The following is a 25,311-nucleotide window of genomic DNA, read 5'->3' as shown; positions in this document are numbered from 1 at the left end:
TCGAAAAAAAAAAAAAAGAGAATTTCTCTTTAGATTACTATTTGAGATGTTATAACTCCGTTTATATTTTTATTCAGAACTGATACACGGAAAAAACGGTTTTGCTAAAATATTTAAAAGTATTTAATTTAGTTAGATACAAACCTGGAAATAATATTATGTTAGACATCAAGATAATTACGTAGACGCTCAAATTAGTTGAGTGTCAAAACTTTCTGCAGCATTGCTCATCATGCTCGAGTTTTCTATATATTTTGATAGTTCAACAAAATTATTTTCAGATATGTACATTGAGAAAAAATTTACTAAAGCTTATTACATATTTTTTTCAACAGTAATAACTAAATATGCACTTATAGTAAATAAATATTTGGCTCAGTAAAAATAATAGTTAAATTAAATTAATAGTTCTTGTATCATATATACATATTTTTTTAATTTAGTAAATATTTAATTAGTACTATTCAAACAAAAATATTTCATTTAAAAAATTTAGTAAATTCTTCCGGTATAATCAAAATTATTATATTTTAGATACTTCAACAAAATCATTGTTTCCGTGTATAAATAAGAAAAATATATAGAAGAATATTTGCGATTTTTTTTTGACTCATCTAATTTTTATACGATAGCCGTCAGCACGGTTTCTCACGCTCTTGGCGGTTTCATAGTCGGCCTGCTTCCTTCTCGCCAGTTGCGCACAACAAATAGCGCTATCGGTCCTCGTACTCGCGCTTGGAGGCGCAAGAACTATAGTAACACTCGCAACGGGTGATTGTCACCTGGCCGTAGGAGTGCTAGACCGTGGAAGCGTCTTATCGCCTGCGACGTGCTACGTTTATCGCACACTGGGCAGGTAAGCCCGAGCGAGCGTATCTCCGTGTTACGACCGTACAGACTGTTGTTTGTACCGTAGTGATGACCAATAATCGTAAGTCGGCGATAGTGCGTACGGCGTACTGGAAGAAAATGGGTCGCGCGCGTATACAATTATATACGACTGCAGACATGACTGAACGGTCTTTAAAAATGACGGCAGCAATTTAAAAACCCGTAAAGTCTAATTCATTCGGTGGTGCAATCGGACGGATATTTCTAAACCGGTTTTTTGTACGCCTTCCAGGAGTGCGTTCGCTTTGGTGCTCGCAGCGCTTGTAAAGCCCATTCTACAATTACATAAGTGTAGTTGTAAGTGGCTGTATTTGTAAAAATTGACCAATCACAGCTGAATATTTTCTTCATATCCGACTATGATTAGTCAATTCTTACAACTACAACCATTTACATATAACTACGCTTGTGCAATTGTAGAATGGACTTAAGCAACATTTGTCCTTGTTTAATATAAATAACATTTTAATTTATTATAATTTATTATATTAAATTTATTTAATATAAATAACAAGGAAATGATGTTTACAGCGTGTGAGCGTACAAAGCGAATGCATTTCAGATGCAAGAACAATAATAGCCATTAAGTGCCGGTCTTTTAAGTTGCTCTTTAAATTCCTCGGGGAACTTTAAAGCTTTTATAAATTATATATAAATTGAAGTAAGATGATTCCTTGTATTACAATTAATTAAAAAGACAAGTAAATTAAGGCAATTAGGAATCGGCGCTGTAATTGGTGCGCTTAAATAACTAACAGACCTTAGTGTCTTGAAATGTATTTTACATTAATGCATGTATGTACACGTACGTTTCGGCTAAATTCTAGCCTTCTTCAGCGTGGAAACACGATGAGTTTTCGCTATGCGATCTGCACACGTGGGAACCTTTGGTTATCTCCCATACATTTTACCATGGCCAGTTGATATGCTGGATGGTCTCATGGAGATTGAGACCTCAGGATCACGTATACAGAAAAATGATAATAACGTGGTATAAAGTCCAGATAAAATTATATAAAATGATATAATGTAAAACGTATTGTAAAGTGGACGATATAAAATTAAAAATAGACAATGATCTTGATAGTTGCGTATCACATATTAAAAATTTTAATTAATTTAAATGAATTTTTATAAATTACACGCTCTTTTATTTCTTCGTTTATTATATCGCTAGGGTGAATAATATCTTTAATGAATTTTATGGATATTTTCCCTTACAAAGATGTAATATTAGCCAATTTAATACTGACTAACTTATTACTGAAAGATAGTAATTAATTACTTATTTGGAGTACTAAAAACTAAACAACAGTGCTTTTAATACTTAAAAAGAACAATTAATTAATACTTGTCTTTCAGTAATAAATTTATCAGTATTAAATTTCTGTAAGGATTATATATTTGTTGCAAATCTACGATTGAATTATAATGTTACATATACTGAGAAATAATTCACGCAAAAAAATATTTTGCTGCTTCAGCTAGAATTATAGCTGTTTTTTATATCTGATAGAAAATTATGTATCATACAAATAGAATTTATAGCACAAATCTAAATTCTATCTAAATCTAAATACATATCCAATATCGCAGTACTTGCTAGAAATTTATCTATTTTAGCTATTTTTCGTACTTATATAATTTTCGCTATAACTGCAAGATCATTTTTTCTAGTGAAATGTTTTGATTAAACTTACAAAAAGGTTCAACAAGAATAGCATTTTGATGAGATTAAACAGAATTTCTAGCTTCAAAATAACATTTTTGTTCTTTAGTTGATTCAATCAGAACATGTTTTTCAATAATATAAAATTAATTAAAGTAGCTAATGGCGTCGCGATAAGTGATGAGAGCCACTTGCTCGTGGAAGATTATTCTTACACGGTGTACGCTGTTTCGATCCTAACACACCGTGAAGTGTGTAGAGACGACAATTCTTCGAAAGCCTTGAATATATTTACCCATGGACCAGGTCACTGTCTCAATACTCCCGCCATTCAACTAGAAATTCTCAACCTGTGGGAATGTTCAGGTAGGCATGAAGAAGAAACTGACTGAAGAGTGCAACGTTTCTCTAAAATTCTTTAAGAATACATGGATTTTTGAATGATGCCTCGCCGACAATACCTCCCAAAGTGCTCGTTGATCTCAAAAGACGAACAAATGAACCTGAAATTCCGACAGGTTCCCAGGAAATTTAGCGCCACGGTCGAATCTAGCATAGCCACGCGATTGAATGATAATATCGACCGCAAAATTCCTTTTTTCAGCAGATCGATTGATAAACGAAATACACGAATCGTAATGCTTGAAAAAGAATCGTACTGCATCACACATCACATATGCATGTAAAACATAGCAATTCGCACGTTCTCGAGCGCGGATATGTATATAGATATCCGCGCGCAAGAACAAGCAAACGACAATAAAAAAATGGAAAAATATTGGAGGAAGTGGGTGGAGGAGAGGAGCAGAACGAGAGGCGGTCACCGCGAAATGACGGCGATCTCCAATGTCACACAGAGGGCCGCCGCGCCCGGCGTCCCTTCTTGAGGACGAGGAGAAGGAAGAGAGGCTTTGGCCGGCTCGTGTTTCGGTTTTCGGTATTCCGAGAAATATTTTCATGTGCCCTCCGCGAGCGGGATCTTCCTCTTTCCTACTTCTTTCTCCTCGCGTCTCCCTCTCGCACCTATCCTGTTCTGTTCGACGCAAGTTCGGCGGACTGCGTTGTCGGGGGTGGATGCGATGCACCAGCACCACCGTCCGTGGGACCTCGGAGGGATAACCAGAGGTATCCAATGACCAAGAATCCCTGACGCGGTAGGTTCGACCGGATGAGGAATATACTGTTCATGCTTGCCGACTATGGATTACGAATGCTTTTAAGCGGTATGCTTTTAAACGAGTTGAATTTATCGCCGTGAAATCGCGCTGGAAAGAGAGGGGAGGAACAAATCTAAAAAATGAGAAAGTTATTCTATGAGAAGAGACGAGAGTGAAACCACCTTGTTTTGTGGTGAAAAAACTTTTCAGTGTTTATGGAATATTTTAAGCCCTAATCTCTCTACAATGTGCTCTTTATATACCTTCTATTTTATTTTTCTTTTTATTTCTTACCTTTTTACTTCTTGTCCTGTTTCTTTTGTTTTCTATTACCTGAAATAGAGGCATCGAGTGACTTGCTGTTCGGTGCGATTGATTCGCGATCTGTAGATCCAGTTTCAATATCATCTGCACTCATATACGCAATTTTTCGCGTTTGAAGAGCTGAAAATGGCTCCATCTGGTGATTAAGAGATCATCGATCACCAGCGCCGTTCAGATCCAGCATTAAACTGTAGGTTCTATGTATTAGTGAATATATGTATGGATCCCCTAGGTTGGGAATTGGACATTAGGCTAACGACCTAATTCCGGAAAAAAAATCTATTGTTACGGAAATCTTACGAGAAATAGGCCTTGTCCCGCCTTGGGATGTTGCGCCATCGAATGAATGAGACGAATGATATTCGAGACGAACTTCAGAAGAGAAAAAACGTGAAGCATATTTATCGATAAAACGCAGAGGAAAAAAGACAAGAAATTTTTCCGACAAGAGTGTTATTAGATTTTCTTGCTGTATTAAAGTAAACTTTAATCACCTGATAAATTTTTTTTAAATTTTTTCTTTAATTAAACTCTTAATATTTAGCAAAACTTTTTAAGTTCGAAGAACGTATTAGTGGGAAAATCACGTATTCAGTAACTTTTAAATATACATAAAATATGGATATTTTCTTTTTTTTTCTCAAGAATTAGAAAACTTATCGGATTCCAAAATCGAATTGTAAAAAAATATATGTGGTCAATTAATAGCAAGCTTCAGAGCCTCAGAACTCGGTTCGGAACAATGAGGTCGAGTTAACTCGCACGCAAATCGTAGAGTAACACGTATGAAGAGACTGCGCATTCGTGCAAACGTATTCTTCTAATTCCGCGAAAGCCGGTCACGGCATTTCCCAGCACAATGCCTTGCCAAGGCACAAAGCTCGCGTTTGCCGGTTCTAGGTGCGATCGACCGACCCGAGTCGATCTATTCGAGACTTCGCGTCTCAATGAATAACCCTCGTCCATAGAGATCTGCGTATACGATGCCGAACTGAATCTTATTCCTCGAAACGTACCGGAGACGCTTTTATGCGGCAGAGAGAAGAAAGAGAAAGAGGTAACCGCTTCTTTCATCATTCAGTCAAATGTCCACAAAGTAAATTCTTCAATCTATAATTACGTTAATTACTATAATTAACAATATAATTATAATAATTAATAATTATATTGATTATTATAATAAGTAATCAAATGAATTTTTTTCTGTTAATTCTTTAATTATATATAATTAAATTTAATAATAATATTAAATCTATTTTTAAGAGAATAGCAAGTGGGGAAGGGAATATGAATATCTATAGAGTTGTGTTGAGAAATGTCGGGAATTAAACGTACATATTTCTTGGACTCCGCGTATCAACCTCGCAATTCATTACCGTGATTAGCGAATTAGCGATTAATCGTTAAAGCAATGGCAACTTTGTAGAAGAGACGAGATATCGAAAAGCCCTAAACGATATTAATTTTTTATTTTTTATCCGTGCGTATTTCCGAACAAAAACGATAATTAAAGACTTCCCATTTATTTTTATGCATATCTTTTTATTTTGCGAATTTAAACGAGATGTGAATACTTTTTTAATATCATCCCTTCTTTTTCGCGAAGAAGAAGAGAAGCAGAACGAAGTAAAATCGTAATAATATAATATATCAGACACGCAGCAGTGTGAAATTCCGATTCTTTTAGGAAAAAAATATAAAAATTGCGAATATAATATTCAGCTATCGCAATTAGCTATTATTGCGCTTGACGAATCAATTATGGAATTATTTGGAATGGATTCCCATTCGAATTATTCAATTATTCCCTAGATTTCTATTGTGTTTTCTAAAAATAATATATTAATTCCGATCGAAATCTATTCCAATTTGTTCCATGAGTCTAGATTCAGAGTAGCGAAGTAACTTTTCTCTATACTAGAACGAAAACGTGAAAAATGATAAATTTTATGTATGTATATGTACATATGTACTTATACACACATACATACAAAAAATTTTTACTTTTCACGTTTTCGGTTAGGAAAAAGTTACATGATCGCTAGCGATCTATGGAACAAGTCGAAATAATGGATTTCGATCAGAATTATTTAATTATTTTCTAAATTTCTATCATGTTTAGGAAAAACGGAATAATTCTGATCGGAATTCATTCCGACATGTTCCATGATATGTACCCAGATTCGTTTTCGCTAACATTATTAAACAATACATAGTCGGAATGACATATATCTTAACTTCTAAAATCTCGAATTTTAACACTTAATATCTGGATTCATGAGGCAGACCGCCGCATTTTTTTGCCAAATTCTTTCATTTTGAGTTGAAAACGCGTCAGATGAGTGTATTTTCGTTAAGATTTTAGGTGGGGTATGCTATTCTAAATAATTACCCAAATAAAATATAAACACATAAATGCGACACATATAAATATAAATACGACACGTAAATACGACGACACATAAATAAAATATAAATACAAATAATTAATCGAAAGAAATGCAAATTGCATCCTTTTTTTATAAAACTGTGCATGTTTTCATTTGATATACGTACTCATTTTGCGTGTTGCTTCAAAGTTACCGCGATGCAAATGTTTAAAATGGCCGTATCTGGATATGCGCAGAATGGTACGAAATTCGTCTCGAAAACAAGTACACCTTTAATACTTCCACGGTCCACCAGAGAGAAATCTATTTCCACCTTGCACCAGAGAGAAACCTGCTTCCACCATGGATAGCTGCTCGAGAATCGCAAGCTACGTGAATCGATATCTCAGCTCGATTCGCGGCGAACCGTGATTGACTGGCGTATGGTTGGCAGTACTGAATGCAGCCAAGCGATGTAGTGACGCTGCGTACTTCACTCTCGGATGTTTCTGATTCAGTTTGTGTATTTTTCGACCTAACCTTCAAGAGCTGTGGTTTTGCTGTCCGCAAATTACTTTAAAACTGTAAATTTCAAGATCTAATCGTACACGTAAAAAGCTAGTGCTGCAAGATGTCGGAGCGTAAGGTTTTGAATGTAAGTACGAGACGAATAATTGCTTTTCACCCGTGTTTACCTGTATATGCTTTGATACCCTGTAGTGTTGATCTGTACCTTCATCTTTCTTATTTTTTTATATTTTAGAAATATTATCCGCCGGATTTCGATCCGTCGAAGATCCCGCGCATGAAACTGGCGAGAAATCGCCAGTATACCGTGCGATTGATGGCGCCGTTTAATATGCGATGCAAAACATGCGGTGAATACATCTACAAGGGCAAGAAATTTAATGCCCGTAAGGAGGACGTCGAGGGCGACGATTACCTGGGCATACGCATTTACAGATTTTACATTAAGTGCACCCGCTGCCTGCAAGAGATATCCTTCAAGACAGATCCGAAGAACACGGATTACGAAATCGAGGCAGGTGCCACGAGAAATTTTATGGCATTGAAACTAGCCGAGGAACAGGCACAAAGGGAAGAGGACGAGGAGAAAGAGGAAGAGGCCACCAACCCGATGAAGCTCCTGGAAAAGAGAACACTTCAATCTAAGCAAGAATTGGAGCTGTTGGAATCTTTGGAGGAATTAAAAGATTTAAATCGTAGACAGCAAACTATAGATTATGATCAAATGTTGGAACAGTACGACACCGAAGCTGCTAAGCAGAGAACAGAAAAGGAACAAGAGGAATTGGATGAACAATACATTAAATCTGTATTTGGCAAAAGGCAATTAACTGGAACTGTTGTAGAAGAAGAAATTGAAGAATTGGAAGAAAAAGAAGAAGGGGAAAGTGTACAACCTCCTACTAAAATACTTAAAACAAACGAAGCAAATGACAAAGAAACAGTAAGATTTTAATCTTCATACATTTTATTTATCGTTTGTTCTTATATTGTCTGCTTTTTCTATTTAGTAAATTTTATTGTTTGTTACAAGAAAAATTTAATTGGGGACATTAAAGCTCAAAATAACTATTGATTATTTGCAGGAAAATTTTGGGCATTCTTCAAAACCTGCTAAAGCATCATTGTGGTCAGAAAATACGGGATTATCATCTGGTAAAAAGAATTCATCTACTTTAGTTAAGAAAAGTAATATTGGAATAAAGATAAATGCCAAGTCGTCACAAAGTAAAACATCCAAGATCGAAAATACTGTTTTTTCTGATAAGGAAACAGTTCTACAGTCGGACAAAACACCTAACACTTCAACAAGTACATCGAATACAGTAAATATAGACACGAAATCTGATAATGTTGGCAATGTTCTCCCATTACGGTCTCTCGTAGGTGCCTATTCGGATAGCAGCGATAATGATAGCGATTAATAGCAGAAATAAATTAATATATTTTTCATGTATATATTTTCATTCAATAGAACATAAATATTGTTATACAAAATAAACGGGGTCTACAAAAACGTATTTGTATAAACACGTTATTTGTTTTAAAATATGTAATATATGTATCGTGTAAAATTTTAAATTTACATATTTTAGGAATGTATACAAGCAAATTAGATATTAGACATGTACATGTAAATAATTTCTTGTAAAATCCAATAGTGGTCACAGGTTGATATTTAGAGGCTGTTCCGACGGTTACAGAGTTTCTTACAGGATGCCGAAAGTTCTACTCCTAAAACATAAAAGGATAAGTTGTCAGAAATGTAGAAAAATTGATATTTGAAATGTAGAAAAATTGATATTCTGTTTGCAAGGCTAGGCACTCTGTAAGAAATTCTGTCGTCATATTATACAAAATAGCAGGGAGTACCTAGCCTACTAAAACAGGCCATAATTAACACATTTGAGACGAAAAAAGAACTATAAGAAAACTTTAAAAATGATATTGCAATGAAAAATGTATACAAATGAAAATTCATATAAAAATGGTCGGTCTCGAGTGTGTCACTAATGTCCACTTATATCTGTAATGACAACAACTAATTCACTAAAATGGATATTTGTAAATACTAATGTTTTATTATAATTTATAGAATTAATAAAATATCAATTGTCAATATAAAAGCAATTATAAAATTTTGAAAGATTCGATGAAACATATTAATATAGCACTTCAAAATGATATTATTATTATTTGATCTTTCAGGGATACTTTTAAATTAGATTGATACAACTGTCGCCCAAAATGATTAATTATAATATATGTAGATAAGATGCATTGTAATGCATATACCGTATGTGAGAAATAATAGCATTACGTCATGCGAATAATCGGATTATATCGTCGAAGAGAGTAGTCGTCGTGGAGAGACTGCCTTGGCAGACGGCCACGATATCGACAATAATGTTGTTCGGGACGACGACATGACTCCCTGTTACAATCCTTCGCATTATTACGGACAACAATAGGATTAACGAAGAAACAATCCGTATTCTCCTCTGAACTGAGCTCGTGAAATTTGTTTAAGCGACCCGTTGGTTCGCCAAAGGCTTCCAAAGCTGAGGAATTCATCAGCCAACCATAAAGAGATTTCCGAATGCGATGATTTTCAATTCGATGGATTACGTCATCCCTGAATTTCTTGCATTCCCGTCGACATTGTTCGCAGATGAAAACCTCTTCCTTAACGGAAGAAGTGCGATACCAGTCGTTCAGATGAAACTTTCTCGACGAAGGATCCAAACTTTTCGTGGATAAAACGTGACGCGAAGAATATCGATATCGCGGGGATCCTTGTGAACGCGGATCGACAAAATGGAACGTTGACGCGGATGCTTTCAGTAACGCTCGTCTCGACTCGCAAGAAAAAGCACGTGACATTCTATCATCGACGACGCCTGATCGAGGTTTACGTAAATATTTCTTCATAACGTACCGATTGCTGTCATTTTTAGTCTTCTCCCGCAAGCTCACTTCTAATTGCGCGATGCGATGCTCAAGTCGTGTGCGTTGCGCTTGTGCGCGGTCTTGCTGATCTTCTAGCAACTTCACCAGCTTTTCCAGTCGCATCACCTGCATTTGTTTGGTCTCCAGCGTGGCGTACAATTCCTGAATTGCTTCTGTCTTTGCCGCAATTTGCTTGTTGATCTGGATAATTACACATAATTATTATTAGACCAAACCCCGAAAGATTCAATCAACTAAGTTTGGTTTGACAGATTTTGTAAAGTGACAAATTTTATCAGCAGGAAATTAGATGCAGAATTTATTCTAGATGATGTGGTGACAGAATTCCATAAAAATATAATAGTTTGTTTACATGCTTTGACAGCTGATTGGTGGCAAAAACTGAATACATTGGCAGCAGAACTCGAATAGAATAGCGTTCGATAAGTTATACATACTCTACTGACAAAACTGCTAATGCTTAATATGGATAGTAGCGAATCTGCTGTATTTTTCTGAATTTGCTGCTAATTTATTGGCATTTTACGGACAATTTGCTTACTGAGAATATGCGATAGCGAAAGCAATGCGTCAAACAGTAAGACATCGGTTATATTATACTTTAGACTTTATAGTCTCAATTAAAAATTAGAAAGAATTTTTATTGTATTTAATTTATCTATTATATGAGAGAAAATTAGAAAGAAAACTATAAAGAATGTCGAACATTACTTCATCAATATTTTCGTAATTTTCGTTAGGATTTTCCGCGTTTGCCTGTTTTCCTTTGAGGATGCTCAACAGCTCGTCCCGAACTTTGAGGAATTTGCTTTGCTCGCGCATCACCCGATCACGTTGCTCCAATTCCAGTTGCTTTTGTGTCAGGGTGGTCTCTAGCTCCTGGTTTTGCTGAATGACCTCAGCTAAGCTGTTCCGTAGATCGCTAATCTGTTGCTGAAGCTCCATTGTATCAAGACCCTGGGTCTTGCCATTTTCTTTCAATCTCGCTTGAAGACGATGCTGAATCTCGGCTAACTGATTTTCTAACATTTCATTTCTTTCTTGCCTACGTATTAAAAATTAAAAATGTGAATTCAAAACTGAAATCCGAGAGTAAAAATCAAAATTTAATTAAGGTTCTTTATAGAATTAGAAAAAAATAAAAAATTGAATTGAGATTAAAATTAATCTTACATTAATTAGTGGAACCAAGCTTTAAACTATTAAAGTAATTATGTAGAATGCTCAAGCTGATTACTAGAATATTAAAATTTTTTGCATTCATCATGGTTGAATTTTCTACATAAATATTTCGATAGTCCAACAAAATTATTTTCAGATTTATATCTAGTTAAATTTTTTAGAGGTTTTAGAAAAATCGTTTTTTTTTTATATTTGAAATGGAAATATTAATTCTCATTAATTTTGTCTTATATTTAAAGACATTTTATAGATACACGTTCAAGTATAGCAGACATTGACAGAATAATATTCTAACGTGATGTTGAAGCGTACGCATATCTGGCAATCTTCTGGAGCCGGGCGTGCTCTAACATCAGATTTTGAAGATCACGAGTCTTGGTTACAAGTTCGGCGGCCAATCTATCCTTCGTCTCGTCTTCGTTATCGTGGCTCTGTTGATGAAAGAAAAAAACTATTAATTAAAACTAATTTTGGAGAACTTATAGGAGAAAATCACAATCTAACGAGCAAGAGAAAGCGGATTAAACAGTTTTTAGTTCTTATATGAGCAGAAATCCCGAAAGTAGTGCAAACTAACAGCCGCCTGATGCATCACAGCGACAATCTCTTGCTTTTCCCTCTCGAGTTGCTCGATCTTCTCCTTCTGTTTTTCTAGCTCGGCTCGGGTTGCCATCAAATCATTATACAGGCAAACCTCGTTCTCCGTGTGGCTATTATCTAAAGACCGATAATCGAAATGAAAGCTTTCGACGAGTAATATATAATGCTCTGTGTTAATGTTTCGTTTAAAATGTAAATGAGAAATTTTCTCGATACTTCGAAATTGTTGAGCTTACCTACCTGTAACAGCTATATTATTGCTCTTCTCAGACGCGAGCTCGCAGAGCAGCTGGCTCTTCTCTTCAAGGTGTTTACAACGTTTTTCCATTTCAGATAGAGCATTTTCAGCTTGTTGCCTACAATGAATTTAATACAAGAATTATTTAATAGCGAATATTTTAGAAAAAAAACGATCACTTTCCAAATTTTATTTAAGAAAGAGAATATATATGAATAACCTGAAATGTATATATTAATATAATAATTATATAATCATTTTTCTTTGAAAAAATATGATTGATAAAATTATTAGATTCTTAAGGTAAAACTATACTTTACCTCTTTTCTCTCTCTTCGATGATCTCTACGTCAATTGTTTCAAATTTTGTTGATAACTCCTTAATAGTAGCATTTGCTTCCGCTTCCTTGTGAGCCATCTTTTCTTTGAGCTCCAGCAACCTAAAGCAGGCAACTTTAAGAAAATACAAAGTAAAAGAAATTTATCTTACCTTTATCAAACCTCATTATCTAGTTAAAGATATAAGACATTTTTTCATGCTTTTTAATAGGAATTTAATTTTATTAAGAATAAAATTTTCCTTATTTATCTATTATAAGATAGTACAATTTTGAACATGGTACAATTCTAAATAAAATAGAAGATGAATCTAATTTGAATCTAATTTTGAGGGTCAAGTTTGGTATACTGATCTCATTATATGATATTAAAGGATACCAGCAAATAAAAAAAAAAACAAACTTGAACCTCGGAAATTGGATTTAAATGTTATTTTATTCAAAATTATATAATATTTGAAATTGTCCCACCCTATCTTAAGCTTTTATATTTCTTAAAGGTCGAGATTAAAAGAGATCAAGAATTCGGCGAGATTAAAAAGACAACCGTGATTCGAAGCTGTCGCGCTGCTTCTCCATCTTCGCCACGAGGCCCTCACTGCTCTTCATCGCCTTGTGCATATCTTTCACCCTCAACTCTATTGCCTGATCCTTCTGCTTCAACTGAACCTCCAATGATTTCAAGCTATTCTGCAGCTGTTGCGTCTTCACCTCCTCGTTAGCCACGTGCCCCTCCAACTCGCGAATCTTTGCCCGCGCCTTTTGCATTTGAAGCTCCATCATTCTCGTCTTATCTTTCCCTTGATTCGCCTTGTCACGCTCCGCTTTGAGATCCTCTAAAGCGACACTCAGCTGCTCCTGTAACAGGTCCCTGCGATCGACATTCGGCCGCTCCTCCTTCACACGCTCACAATAATTGTCATATTCGCTACGCAGACTCGAGGATCTCATCGCAAATTCGGTGACGAAGTCCTTCTGGTCCATTCTCAGATCTTCCAGCTGCATTCTTATCTCATCATTGTCTCGTAAGAAGTTCGTGTGCCATACCTCCGCCTCCAAATAATTCCCCGGGATCAACACGTTGCCCATTTCGCTCTGTTGGCTCGATTTTGTCAGCCAAAACTTGATGAGGGACGCGAACGACAAGCTCTTTTCCAGGATACGCTGACAGATCTCTTGGGAGCGGTCGCAGAGATCCCGCAGCTGATTTTGCAACAGCGACATACCGATTATTACCGACTCGTCCATGCAGATTGGCTCCCGCTGCTCGGTGCAGTCGTGCGGTGAACTTGTGTCGATCGGCGTTGGCGGGTTTTGCTTGGGACATTCCACTTGAGGCGATCTCAACTCCTCGATCTTGCCAGGGTCCTTGCCGCCGACCGCGATTATCTTCTCCCGCAAACTCGACATCTCGTCGTACAGATCTTGCACCATTTTCTGAAGACATGCAACGGAGAAGAATATCATTTAATGGAAAGAATGATTTTACTGAAGTATCTAAAAACTATCCAAGCAGAACAAGTCACAATAACGTCAAAATGACATTAAAATGAATCGGAAATGATTGAAAAATGACTTTTAATAATTTTGGATAATAAAATGACTTTTAATCATTTTGGAGTCATTTTGACATCATTTTGATATCATAATGACTTATTGCTCTGCTTAGATACAGATCTAAAAATAATTTTTTTTTTTATTTGAACCATTAAGTAATTATATAGGATATTTAAACTAGTTGTTAGAATAATAAAACTTTTTGCAACATTGTCACGTTTGAGCGTTCTACATAATTATTTTGACGATCCAACAGAATTATTTTCAGATCAGTATCTAGCTAAATTTGTAGATACTGATTCAACAAAATCATCCTTTCCATGTACTCCTTTTATATATACCGTCCAAATCTCTAATCTCATATATTCGAAAAAGAAAAGAATTCTAAAAATTCCTGTACTATTTACAATTGCGTAACTACTATACATAGAAAGTCGTTTTTAAAAATAATTATTATCGTCCGACAGTTACTTGCTTATCGAGGAGCGTCTTTTTCAGATTCGTATATCGTGTCCTTTTTGAACTATATTGTATCTCTAAGTGACGTTTTTCCGCGGAAACCGCGTTCGTCGGCTTTTTAGACGGCAGCGTACTCAGGGTCTTCATGCTCGGTCGACGAGCGGAATTGTTGTTGGAGCTAATCCCGCTGGAAGTCTCCTCGTTTGTTGGATGACTCGCCAAGTCGCCCTGTGAAGAGATTATGAGTATATTTTTGACAGGCAATGAACAAATATATCAAAAAATTTCGTTTTGTAAATTATTACAAATAATTATTTAGAATTAAGATTAATTATTGTGAATATTAATGTTTAGATGCATTTAGAGAGATTAGCTCTGAAAGGCTCTGGATATATCTGTAATCTTCTAATATTATATACAAAGCTATTTGGCAATTTTGAGTGCTTTCCATTTGATGACACAAATCGACACAAGTATCGTTCTATCTTTGTCACTCTCTGAATGTCAAGAAGGATAAAATGATGCTTGTGTCAACTTGTATCATCAAACGGAAAGCACCCATAGTGTACCAAATAATTAACGTACTTGCATGCCATTTCGCCCGAAATGGGTTGTTGGAATTCTACTCTTAATTTTATTTCCGGTATTTAATGTTGATTTTTTTGAAGTATTTGACGATAGATCTTCCGCTTTTTCTAGAAGGATACGAGAACATAAATAAATGTGTGCTCTTCTTCACTAAAACAATTACTGTAATAATACAGTAAGTATGTTATACGATTTACACTTTTAGCTTTATTTTACAATTTTTGTTTTTTTTCCTTCCATGTTACAAAGATATATATATTTTTTCCAAATGCAAGAAGTATAAAGCCTGCGGTACATGATGCTTTTATTCTTGTTGGATTTTTAACTGGATTAACGATTCGCTATCATACCAGCTCCAATATTAACACTGCCAGCACTGCAGTCAATACAGTAGCAAAACGTAAATCCAATTAGAAATGAAGTAGAAAAAAAATCATTGTGTGCTACTGGCTTAAGAAGATGTGCATAAAGAAAATATATCTGTAAATGCAATGCGAAGAGTGCATTGACAAATTATGCATTGACAGTCATCATTATTTTAATATAACCTATAATATTTTAATATAATAGTATTTTAATATAGCAATATAATAATATTTTTTTATTTATGTATAATATTTTAATATAATCATTTGTAATTTTGAATCATTTTAGAATGAGGTTATTTTAAATCAAAACTGTATTTAATTTTAATACAGTGCATTTTTCTCAATATATTAATCAGTTATGATTATTTTATTATAATTATTTTTCATTCTGGAAGACAATAAAAGCAAAAAAAAAATAATACAACGTCAGTTATTTCGGTTTTTTCTACAATTCTTGTTTCATAATCACAAAGATGCTACCAATACATGAACAAGAAAATTTTCGAGTTCACAACAATATTGCTATTAAAAATATCACAATTTTTCTATTTTACGTTATAATTTACAAATATGCAATGACAAATACAAAAATACAAAGACCTCAATTTTGTGTATCAAGAGATGCGAAACAACCTGAAGAATTTATCGCGATTGCTTCGCTCAGCATTATCCCAACTCCTTTTCACGTAATATAGCGCGATCGGTGACAGTTGGATTTGCGAATGGATCTATGAAACTTTCGAAAGGGATGACTTCGAGGAGAGTTTTAATTTCGTAGTCTTGTTGGTTGGACAGCGAGATGACTGAGCGTTAACATTGGTTCACGTGAGACAGTCGACGACTTCGAGGTGTTTCGAAATCGCGATTAATTTTACGTTGGACGTCTATGCAACGTTAATACTTTAATGATAAAATACATGACTGTTACTAAAAATCGATTAAAAACGTTTTTACAGCATACATATCAATTTTATTAATTAAATTTATAAAATATTCTTGAAATAATTTTTAAATTAAAATGCAAAGAGGATTTATGGAAATGAATGATTTTTTTATACGGATATTATACATGGTGTTCGTAAATTGATGAGTAAGCGATAATTCTACATAAAAATAAGTCGGAAACGCAGAATAAATATGAGATAATAAAATAAAATAATAATAAATTTTTTTTCGTATGAGATTTGTTTTCGATAAAATCGATTTTAAATATTAATTAGATATTAATTCGATTTTAATAAATCTCACTGTAGATTATTATCTCTGCTCAGGTTTGTGTTTATTATATTAGCTAATCCAGAACAATAAAAACAGAATATTTACGCACAATAAATTTTATTACTTTGTAAATATAATTGTTGCCCGTTCTATCAAATACTCAATTCTGCTCTTTGAAATAAATTTCTATAAATGCTTTATAACGTGTTCTAATGTTTTAATTTATTAATTAAATCCGTACCCGGCGAATAATTATAGTCAATTTACTAGAAAACAAAACCATATGCGAAAAAATTTTATTCTACATTTGCGACTTATTTTTTCTCATATAAAATCATCCTCTTCCCGGTTATACCACCAGTTCACAAACACACTGTATTTAACAAATCTAGATAATTAAAAAAATATTGTAATATTAACGACAAAAGTTGGAATTTAATTTTCCTCTTGCAATAATATAAAAAATTAAAAATGAGATAAAACTAAAAATTAAATCTGGACAAACGAGAAAACGGTGTTTTTTATGAATTCATTGACACATGATATAAATATTTATCGGAAAGTAAAGCGATATTATCAACGATGAATGAATCATGCTTTTTTTCAAAACGTGCACGCGCATTTATTAAGCGTTTCTCGGAGCTTCCTGGAAAACACATATTCATAGAATCGGTTGGATTATGATGAACAAACGGCGCCACTTCAATTGCTAAAAATTGAAATAAGAGTTTCGTCATGCTCAAACAAATAAAGCAATTCATTAGTGGACAAGGTCAAGTTAATTAGTTTAATTTAGTCTTTTCTACGTATCGCGGTGAATTAATTGTTGGTATGCATTTTAAAAACAAATTTACGATTCGTTTCATAATATGATGCAATTGGCAATAACTTTGTACGTTTGGAGTTATTGATGAAGTTGTCAAACGCTTTGGAAAATGTTGGGAAAATTATTAAAAAAGTGATTGAGTGCTTCGAGAGTACGACAGATAAAAACTGATATTTACAGAAATTCGATTTAATACAGGTCAATTTAATACTAAAAATTAGGTTTTTTAATATTAAAAGCATTGAACAGCCGTGTTTTTAATTACACTCAAAATAAGTATTTAATTACTACTTTCCATGTAAAATTCCATGTTAAATTTCTGTAATTAAAGAAAAAGCAGTGGTAGCTTTTTGCATTAGCAAAAAAAGTACAGCTCTTCGTTTTAACTCTTTATATTTATTAAGGGAAGTCATCTATTTTACTGATTATTTTTTAAACAAGTATCTTTCTAACTGCTTTTATATGTACACAATGTTCGGTAAGTTTGACAAAGCGCTCATACGAGATAGAACGGACTAAACTGAATCGAAAAGTCCTCTACCATTTTGCAATTTTCGCAATAGTTAACAAGATATTAATTACTAAAAATCGCCGAATATTGGTTTTCAATAATTTTTTACTCCAATACTATCAACTTTACGGAAAAACAGCAAGAGACAAAAATTGTTTATTTTCTTTTCATAAGTTCTGAGAATTTTTTCAGAATTTTTTAATACACTTCATACTAATAGTACACTTCATCGGGGTACATCCTTGGGATGTTCAAAGGACATATGGACGTCCCCTGGAAGTCTGTACTTAGGGACGGTTTTAGATAATTTTCAAATTATTGATAAACATTTTCACAAATGATCATAAATCATACATCAAATCAACCTTCGACAGATTTTGATATACGTATTAATGAAAAACTCATTATAACGTCCATCTTTGGATTTAAACTTTTTGCTAAAAAAGAACAGATTATTTTTATTATAAATTTATTTATTAAATAAATTGCAATAAAAAATTTCAAGTTTTAGTCATAAAAAGATATAACGAAATAGACATATATAAGTACTCACACTACTCGCTATACTTTAGCAAACGATCACTTTATGATAAAATTATGGTAGCGCTTCGTATTGCGCCATATATTGAAGAAAAATTCATAAATTGCTTTAATGATCAAAATAATTAAGAACGTGTTCTAAGATCGTCGCGAGGAGAAAAAACTGTATAAACATGTCGCGCGCTGCGCACGCCCAGCCGCCTGAAGTAGTAACAGCCCGGTCAGATGGCTGTCAGTCAGCCGGAGGTCCGCGGCGGTGGCGGATGTGTTACGGGTGTGTTTCCCTGTCGCGTTAGAGAACGCACGTGACTGGCGCAAAGAGCAGAAGACAATTTTACGTAAGCTGTATTTCCGAACGACATTACGGTAAGTACTCACTCGAGTATCCTCGATTGTACCCATAACGAGAGAATCTTTGAAGGATGCAATTTTGTGTCGCGTTTCTGAAAATGCCGTCTCGTAAGGAGAGAGAAAAAAAATAAGGGACAAAAAGAAAGAGAGAGAAATGCGCACAGATATATTCAGCACGAAACGCGACTGCATTCTTTCAATGAATGACAAGGCCACGCTGCTGGACATTTCGAGTCAATCTTTGTGTATTTTTTTCGTGTAATTGCTTTGTGAATTTTATTCTTGGTTGAAATAAACGCTGGTTCAGTCGCCTGCAGCTTTACCGCATGAAATTCGAATAACGTACATTTTATTGTAACGTGTGTCGAAAGGCAGAGATATTAAAAACTAAAAACAAGGTCCGGCAATGCGTACGTATCTGTGAAATAAAATCTAGATAAAGTGTTATAAAATTATAAACCGAAAAATATACAAAAAATGTACGCGTCACGCGTAAATGTGTTGTTTAAATTGAAGCAGCTGTAACGCGTTTGATTACATTTCGTGACGGACGTTTAATGATAAAGTGTAATTGCACGTCCCGATTGAAATATTCGTTGGCGCTTCTGCTCGATCGGGTCGTTGACTAGTCAGGCGTGCAGAGTGCTTTCCTCATGCACGACTAGGCACATTATTCGAACGTATTGTCAGACTGCTTCGTAGGAACAGATAAGGACAGCGGGGAGCGGAAAAAGAAAGCACGAAAGGTGCGCAGGGGTTACGTCCGCGGTGTAACGAGGATAAATTGGATGAAAAACGATCGAATCGCGGTGATTTCTGTGCCAATGACAGAAGTGCATTTTTGCTTCTTACATGAGTGCTGCCGGGAATACGTGTTGCGCTGAACTTTTCTTGCAAGTTGGCTTAGGCCCAGTTTCACAATTCACGGTTAACTCTTAACCGAGGTTCAACTTGTTTCTTGCAAGTTGGCTTAGGCCCAGTTTCACAATTCACGGTTAACTCTTAACCGAGGTTCAACTTATTTCATTATCTCTTTCCAATTCTAGGATTGGAAAAAGATGAGAAACAAGTTGAACCTCGGTTAAGAATTAACCGTGAGTTGTGAAACTGAACCTTAGTTGGCTAGTCGAAAATTTGCAACTCCCGCGAATCGTTAAATAATACTGAGTCATTATTCAATTGACATTCATTTTGGCGCCATTTTGAGTGGTAACCTTTAATATAATGATCGTTATTAGCTGTAAAATACTATTGAATGATATAGTATTGTTATCGATACCGTAAATTTTACGTATAAGTAAATATGAGCTACTCTCAATTAATGTAACACATAACTTTTTATGCTTTTAATAACAAAATATTTGTAATCTAGGTCTTTGTAAACGCAAATTATTAACTTAAAGAAAGAAAGAATGAGCACACTACCAAATTTAATCTTGAAATTATATACACGGAAAAAGAAATTTTCTAAATCTAAATATTTCTATTTTCTTGAATAGTGCTAAGTAAACATTTCCTTATTACAAATAAATATTTACTAAACGTAAACATGTATTCATTGATTTAAGTATTACTTTCTTTTTTTATGTAAATATTTATTTGCAGTAAAGAAATGTTTACTTACTGTTAGTTACTATTCAAGAAAATATTCCTTAATTTTTTTCAATGTAAAGTATGTAATCCAATTTTGTGTGTGTTTTCTCATATATAAACTTAAATAAAATATACAATAACACAAAACTGCATAAAAAAATTAAAACGACTCTGTTATATTACTGACTATCGGAGCGTTCAAACTGATATATGATGGACAGAATTTTTAAAAGCCTAGCTTTTAGCACGACAGATTGGACCTCATTCTGATGACAACTGAAGCTTAGCGCTCAATCACGTCGTTCACTTGTATGTAAAATTTACGTATCAATAGTACTCTAGGATTAAAAAGAAACTAGATAAAATGACAAAAATGTTGATCGAAAATCTCTGGGCTCTGAATTTAAAATCGCGACAAACTCCAAAAAGATTCAGAGTTTTAGTGAGTTTAGAGAGTTTGAAAAATTATGATTATATCAGCGAAATACTGTCATATGTTAATGGCAGGTATTGCACAATAAATATTCAAAATTTTAACGTGAAGTTATATTTAATGACATAACTTATTAATGTATTAAAATCTTCAAATCATCACTCGTTGGCTGTGGAATACTATTGCATTATTATTCTATCCTTGTTATACGTCTAATGGACGCTAAAGATAGAATGAGACAATAGCGTTGATAGCACGCTCTTTGAACGCAGCCGTTAAAGTATAATTTGACGAGCATTAACGGAGCAACAGTTCAAATCGATACGGCAGTAATTAGATAACTGTTCAATCGTTTCATTCTGATAGCCGCTAATGAAATGAATTGCTCAGTGAATAGCGTGCTCTTTTTATATATATATACTTTAGAACTTGTATTGTATTTATTTAATCAGTACTGGCAATGAGAGTTTGCATTGCGGCTCGGTCGTTCATCGATGCGCGACGGGCATCTCGATGAGCCGAAATAGCACCAATGACGGCATTTATCGGCCGCGACTATTTCAAGCAGAAAATCAATGCTTCATCCGGAAACGCTTGCTGAACAGCTGGATACCCTAAATTTTTTTATAGACCTTTATACGCTCGATGCTGGTGATGTAGATTGACTAAAAAAAAAACGTTAGCTTTTATCGTTCAGTGAGAGTTTTTTACATCCTTCCGCGTGAAAAGCGAACAACAGCTGGGTGAGACAGGCATTCATAAAAGTATGCTGTTAAGTGTGCATTTATATCGACTCTTTGAAGCACACAAAAATATCAAAATTCCAAAAATATCAAAATAACTTAATCGAAATTAATTCGTTAAAAAATCCATTTAAAGTTTGATGGAATCATCGATTATTTCAATCCAATTACATGATAGTGAATAATCCAGTTAATTATTCTGGTCACTTCTAGTTCGTTTTATGTGTCTTAAAACTAATAGGTTTTTTACGGATAAGCTTTTTCGAGGTTTTTTTTTTAGTAATGGGGTACTTGGCTAATTGTATTGATTTTATATCCATCTTTAAACAGTTAATTTTTTAATAATTGTACTTAAACTGCTTGTTATAGGACAATTAACGTTTTTGGTTTTAAAAAGGATGTAATATTCAATACTTTTTTATGTACTTGGCATGCATTTTTCTTTTTTTAAAAAAAATTTTTTAGGGATGATATAAATTATAGGACAGAAAATATCACAAAGCAAAGCAAAAATTGAAAATTATCTTTTTGATATAGTTTTACAAAGAATACTTCATACAACTATTATAGATGTTAATTCTTTTTCAAACTAAAAAAAATCTGAAAAAGGTTAATTCGTGTTCAAAGCGTATGATTTCATGAAGTATGATATATAACTGTCGCATATTGGAAAAATATCCTGTCAAGCAGTAATGTCAGGAACGCAATTTCCTTCGGAAAGCATTCAGTAAAGTAGAACGTGTTTTACAACGATATAAAATCTCCGGATCGCGATTTTCCGTAGAAGATACATTTAAGTAAATAAAAGAAAGGAGGAGACAAAGATAAAAAGGGAGTAAGAAATTCTCCGATGACAGCACAATATAATACGTGTTGTGATGGTTATTTTGATGGAAATTATTACGGATATGTACGGGTATATACCTGCGCTATTAAATATCAAATCGCCTATTTGATGAAGATATGAATATATGCCTCTCTACTTCCTTAAGCACTCCATTCGCGTCTTTGATCGTCGTAATATCACCGATGAGGTTCTCGCCCCATTCATCGCGTCTCTCATTTTTCTTCCAAAGTCCTAGATCCCAACATATTGACATCGTGGCTGGCAATCCGTCGTCGGAGTTACACTTTCCTGATATGAGTCTCTCCAAGTCTCATCATCCTTCGTTCCGTCATTCCTCATACGACTTTTGCTGTTTATTCATCCGGTAACATCATGTAATTAATCGATAATGGCTTCAGAATTGAGCTTCGATCCTGAGAGGTCGAATATTAATACTACATAAAAATCTCGGTAGAATTCTACTTTCATATAAATGATAAAGTAAAACGAATAGGCCAGAAATACGACATGTGGATCTCTAGAATTATACGTTTAATCATCATTTAGTTGCCAAATTAATTATCTAGAAACGTTTTTCATCGAGTTAAAGTGCGTCGCAATTATGATGTTACTGCGCAAATCAATCATTCGGATATTAACTGACATATCATAAATGGGCAAAACGGGGGGTATTAATTTATTATTTACCTGAAATTTTACTTGTTTCGATAGCGAAATTCTGTGATACAGTATTCACTAATGAAAGGCTTAACAGCTTAACTATATGGAATTAATTAATAATTGCGCACATTCGTTAATACAACAAATAAACGTAGTTTTTGTTAAATGCAATTATTATTCCGCTCAATTAGTTTTTCAATCATTAATAATATAACTCTCTTAATGCATTTGTAAATGAAAAATGAAATTTATCCTGTATTAATAAATCTTATTAAATACTTATTAAAATTTGTTAGTAGATGCGATTATTTAATAATTGAGGGGATGAGCGGAACAAAGGTCTAATTACAAAATCTTGATATTAATACAAATTAAAATAACTTGCTACTTTTTTATTGTACACAAATGGATACAATATTAAATAAATATATATAATGTCTTTAAGAAGTTACATGTTACAATACTTCTATATTACGATCAATATTACATGAAAAAGTTAATTGCCGGAAAAAGGGCCTAAATAGAATTGTGCCCTTATTTCGCCCATCCCCTCAATTGTCAGAATATTGTTAAATGATGAGTATCTATTATTAATTATATCAATAATTTCGTTAATCCATTTATCCGAATAATCTGATTACCTGACATTGTACCATTGATAAATTTATAAATCTATAGATTTATAATATGTTTTTGAGATCTGTACAGTCTCTTCAGTATTGTCTACGCAAGTATATAATAAAACGTAAAATCACTTTATATGTATTATTACAGATTTTCAGCAATTCCATTTATTTTCAACGCTGTCATTCGAATCTCTCGTAAACAAATCGAATATACATAACAATATAATTTTGGCAATGTAAACGCAACTACAGGAAAACCGTAACAGCGATCGGGTCTCTTGGTAGATATTGTTTGAGTTCCTGTTGGTGTTCCATGGCCGAGGGAACGAACGTGGCAAAACGCCAGGCAGAGTGAAATGCCATGCCCTATATACACCGGCTTGGCGCAATATATTTAGGCGCTTGGGATTTATGGTTAACCAGCTTATTAGAGGCCAGTGATGTTCGTGGATCAACATGTCGCGCAGCGTCCAAGTACCGTGTTTTCCGTTTCGCATATTGATACGATCGTGTGGAGCATGTTACGAGGCGTAAGATTCAATATAGATGTACAGGCGTTACCAAGGGTATTTTTCTTGAGGTCGTAAAACTTCTGGTCATTAAAATTGTATATTTATATAAAATTATATTAATAAAAATTATGTTCTAGAATTTTTTAAATTAAAATACCTGCATTTAATATATAAAAAATTATATCTTCTCTTTCCACTCGTCGATTATCTTTTTCTAATAAATGTACTCTTTTCGTGTGACTTATAGATATGGTAACTTTCAGCATGCATCAATTTTTCCATTAGATTTTCCATTAGATCGCAAAAATTACGAAACTTTATGAATTTCTCACATCTCAATTATTCAGGCCTTAATGCAATGTATAGTTAGTTATTTACCGTTTCTGGAAAATATTACAAAGTTAATATTTTTTAATCGTTAATAAATGTGCACATATATTTATTTATAATTAATAGTTTAAATAAATGTGTACCTATTTCTCTCTTTTTGCTTTCGCTTTGCAATAATTATTTTAACGTTAATAAAAAAGATTAAACATTTCATATTTCATATTATACTTTTATGTTACTCATATATAATTATTTCTTAAACAAGTAATAAATTCTAATTTTCATCTTTCTTACATTATTTAATATAATTTGTTAACATTATTTATACATTAATTTATACATTAATTTATATATTTTTTATATTGATATTGATTTGATATTTTATTATCACTTTAATACGAATATTCTTATTATAAGATCTTTAAATAAATTTTTAATATCTTTAATATAAATATTTGAATTGTAACACAAATATATATTCTATCTATAAATATTTAATTTCAAATTAAAAATGAAAAAGATTGAGACATGCTTTTAAATTGTTCATCTGCTTCAGCGATATTTTATGTCTCACCTTTACTACCACATTATTGGATGTTTCGAACGTGTGCCCGTTCAATGAACCGGGAAAAGCGCAAATGGCTCTATCCGTTTCAGCGCCAAGATTCTGCCAAGATTACCGAGTGACTCAGTGTCAATGCATTTTCAGCAGCGCTTTGTTATCGAACACATGGTCACTGTGAAGGCAATTGTCTCACGTGTTGGCATCGCTCTAACCTGCGGTACTCACGTGCACGTTCGCAAATTCTTGCAGTCACGATCGCTTGCTGTTGCAGTTAGAACGATTTAGTTTGAAAATTCAAACTCGAACTGATTAGTTTTT

The 25,311-nt window shown here is 33.8% G+C and overlaps 3 protein-coding genes across 5 annotated transcripts in view; 2 read left to right on the top strand and 1 right to left on the bottom strand.

Annotated features, from left to right (window-relative positions):
- The first annotated feature begins 6,886 nt into the window (after positions 1–6,886).
- Positions 6,887–8,866, top strand: LOC108759946 (coiled-coil domain-containing protein 94). The gene is made up of 3 exons (XM_018505679.1): positions 6,887–7,065; positions 7,174–7,881; positions 8,024–8,866. The coding sequence occupies exons 1-3, from the start codon at positions 7,042–7,044 to the stop codon at positions 8,360–8,362; spliced, it is 1,071 nt and encodes a 356-aa protein (XP_018361181.1). The 5' UTR covers positions 6,887–7,041; the 3' UTR covers positions 8,363–8,866.
- On the bottom strand, positions 8,599–16,127 carry LOC108759945 (synaptonemal complex protein 1). Its single transcript, XM_018505678.1, has 11 exons — positions 15,872–16,127; positions 14,868–14,977; positions 14,295–14,510; positions 12,814–13,703; positions 12,249–12,368; positions 11,931–12,046; positions 11,668–11,807; positions 11,403–11,521; positions 10,620–10,953; positions 9,877–10,088; positions 8,599–8,672 (listed from the first exon to the last, which is right to left on the bottom strand). Exons 1-11 carry the CDS (start codon positions 15,903–15,905, stop codon positions 8,648–8,650), a joined length of 2,316 nt encoding a protein of 771 aa, XP_018361180.1. The 5' UTR covers positions 15,906–16,127; the 3' UTR covers positions 8,599–8,647.
- Positions 16,128–18,582: 2,455 nt separating this feature from the next.
- LOC108759948 (spondin-1) overlaps positions 18,583–25,311 on the top strand; it is a 41,781-nt gene continuing 35,052 nt past the window's right edge. For all 3 annotated transcript variants that reach the window (XM_018505682.1, XM_018505681.1, XM_018505683.1), the window contains exon 1: positions 18,583–18,699. The gene's annotated coding sequence lies outside the window, so the exon portion shown is untranslated. The remainder of the gene's footprint in view (positions 18,700–25,311) is intronic.

Source organism: Trachymyrmex cornetzi, unplaced genomic scaffold, assembly GCF_001594075.2.
Source record: "Trachymyrmex cornetzi isolate Tcor2-1 unplaced genomic scaffold, Tcor1.1 scaffold21, whole genome shotgun sequence".
NCBI classification, from domain to species: Eukaryota; Metazoa; Arthropoda; class Insecta; order Hymenoptera; family Formicidae; genus Trachymyrmex; species Trachymyrmex cornetzi.
The sequence above is the reverse complement of the archived record's forward strand: the minus strand, read 5'-3'. Positions and strand labels throughout refer to the sequence as shown.

What these genes read in the sequence shown, in the direction of transcription:
- LOC108759946 (XM_018505679.1), top strand. Translation starts at nt 7,042, where the DNA reads ATGTCGGAGCGTAAGGTTTTGAAT. An exon ending in CGGAGCGTAAGGTTTTGAAT is followed by an intron (nt 7,066 to 7,173) that starts GTAAGTACGAGA and finishes TTTATATTTTAG; the next exon opens with AAATATTATCCGCCGGATTT. An exon ending in AAGCAAATGACAAAGAAACA is followed by an intron (nt 7,882 to 8,023) that starts GTAAGATTTTAA and finishes GATTATTTGCAG; the next exon opens with GAAAATTTTGGGCATTCTTC.
- LOC108759945 (XM_018505678.1), bottom strand. Translation starts at nt 15,905, where the DNA reads ATGCTGAGCGAAGCAATCGCGATAAATTCTTCAG. An exon ending in CGCGACAGCTTCGAATCACG is followed by an intron (nt 12,369 to 12,813) that starts GTTGTCTTTTTA and finishes TGCCTGCTTTAG; the next exon opens with GTTGCTGGAGCTCAAAGAAA. An exon ending in ATCGAAGAGAGAGAAAAGAG is followed by an intron (nt 12,047 to 12,248) that starts GTAAAGTATAGT and finishes AATTCATTGTAG; the next exon opens with GCAACAAGCTGAAAATGCTC.